This window comes from Manacus vitellinus, unplaced genomic scaffold, assembly GCF_001715985.3.
Source record: "Manacus vitellinus isolate BGI_N305 unplaced genomic scaffold, ASM171598v3 scaffold_46_pilon, whole genome shotgun sequence".
In the NCBI taxonomy this organism is placed as follows: Eukaryota; Metazoa; Chordata; class Aves; order Passeriformes; family Pipridae; genus Manacus; species Manacus vitellinus.
In genome coordinates this window covers 6354861-6356628 of record NW_021940578.1, presented here as the reverse complement: position 1 = coordinate 6356628, position 1768 = coordinate 6354861, and the positions used below count along the sequence as shown (strand labels likewise).

Sequence of the window (1768 nt, the reverse complement as noted above, 5' to 3'; positions counted from 1 at the left end):
ATACACAAGATATATATAAAATGTATATAAAAAGATGTAAGAAATACAAGCAGGGTATTCTGTGAAGGTGGTGTTTCAAACCAAACGTGTTTGGTCTCAGCGTTGCAGCGCTCCAGAATCACGGCACAAACGGCACGTTATGGAATTACTGTGGGGGGAAAAAAACCCCTGGAACCCCAATTCCAGGAGTGTCCAAGGGGCTGGGAACTTCTCAGGACCTGCTGCTGTGTTCCTGCCCTTCCTCCTGCTCTCCCAGGGCCGGCTCATCCTGCGCGGTGCCCCGGGGAGCGGCGTGACCTGCCCGTGCCCGGCGAGGCGGCAGCGGGGTTTTGGCAGCGCCGAGCGTGTCCCTCCCCGGGCAGGGCGAGCCCAGAACCCGTCCGGCTGCATTTCCCCCACGCATCCCAGCAGGTCCCTCCCTGGGGCTGGAGCCGAGCCCCGGCGGCTCCCGCTGACGCATCGTCTTGTGAGCTGAGGTGGCCGAGCCCTCGCGGCTCTGCCGGCGGCACGGGCGGGTTTAACCCGGGCCTTGGTTTCTCCCGCCGATTTCCAGGTGATTGAGGATTTCTACAACCGCACGTGGCTGTACCGATACGAGGAGCCCATCAGCCCCGCCACCCTCACCACGCTCTGGTCCCTCTCCGTCGCCATCTTCTCCGTCGGGGGCATGATCGGCTCCTTCTCCGTGGGGCTCTTCGTCAATCGCTTTGGGAGGTGAGCACAGAGCCTGGAGGGGCCCTGGTAGGTCCATGGTGGGTCCATGGTGGGTCCCTGGAGGATCTCTGGTGGGTCTGTGGTGGATCTCTGGTGGGTCCATGGTGGATCTGTGGTGGATCTCTGGTGGGTCCGTGGTGGGTCCATGGTGGGTCCCTGGAGGATCTGTGGTAGGTCCATGGTGAGTCCGTGATGGATCTCTGGTGGGTCCATGGTGGGTCCCTGGAGGGTCCGTGGTGGGTCTGTGGTGGGTCCATGGTGGGTCTGTGGTGGATCTCTGGTGGGTCCATGGTGGATCTGTGGTGGATCTCTGGTGGGTCCATGGTGGGTCTGTGGTGGATCTCTGGTGGGTCTGTGGTGGATCTCTGGTGGATCCGTGGTGGATCCGTGTTGGGTCCCTGGGGAAACTGTGGTGGATCCACGGTGGATTCATGGTGGGTCTGTGGTAGGTCCCTGGGGGATCCGTGGTGGATCCATGGTGGACCTCAACGAGGGGCTTGTGCAGCCTCACCCCATGCTGGCATCCCACTAGGGTGGGTTTGGGCACCTCCCTCCTGCCCAGGGCTGATGTTGGGGTTCTCCCAATGTTCCTCATGGTCCTTTTCCCATCCCCTCCCAGACGCAACTCCATGCTGATGTCCAACATCCTGGCCTTCGTGTCGGCCGTGCTCATGGGCTTCTCCAAAATGGCTTTCTCCTTCGAGATGCTCATCCTCGGCCGCTTCATCATCGGCCTCTACTCCGGCCTCACCACCGGTTTTGTGCCCATGTACGTGGGTGAGGTGTCCCCCACTGCGCTCCGGGGGGCCCTGGGGACCTTCCACCAGCTGGGCATTGTCCTGGGCATCCTCATTGCTCAGGTGAGTGATGGAGAACTTTTTAGGGGGGGGTGTTTCCCCTGGTTTTAGCACTGGTGCTCGAAAGGTCTGCAGGGACGAGGTACTGTAGGTCTGCATGGCCCTCCAGGTGGGGCTGGGGTGGGATGGTTGGAGCTGGAGCTCAGCAGGAGCAGGGTTGGGATGGTTGGAGCTGGAACTCAGCAGGAGCAGGGTTG

General features: G+C 61.3%; 1 protein-coding gene across 1 annotated transcript in view; it reads left to right on the top strand.

Annotated features, from left to right (window-relative positions):
• Positions 1-501: 501 nt before the first annotated feature.
• LOC103759276 (solute carrier family 2, facilitated glucose transporter member 1) overlaps positions 502-1768 on the top strand; it is a 7412-nt gene continuing 6145 nt past the window's right edge. Inside the window, 3 exon segments of the mRNA XM_029962411.1 lie at positions 502-714; positions 1334-1599; positions 1602-1627. Coding sequence (XP_029818271.1) covers positions 668-714; positions 1334-1599; positions 1602-1627 — 339 coding nt within the window. The 5' untranslated portion in view covers positions 502-667.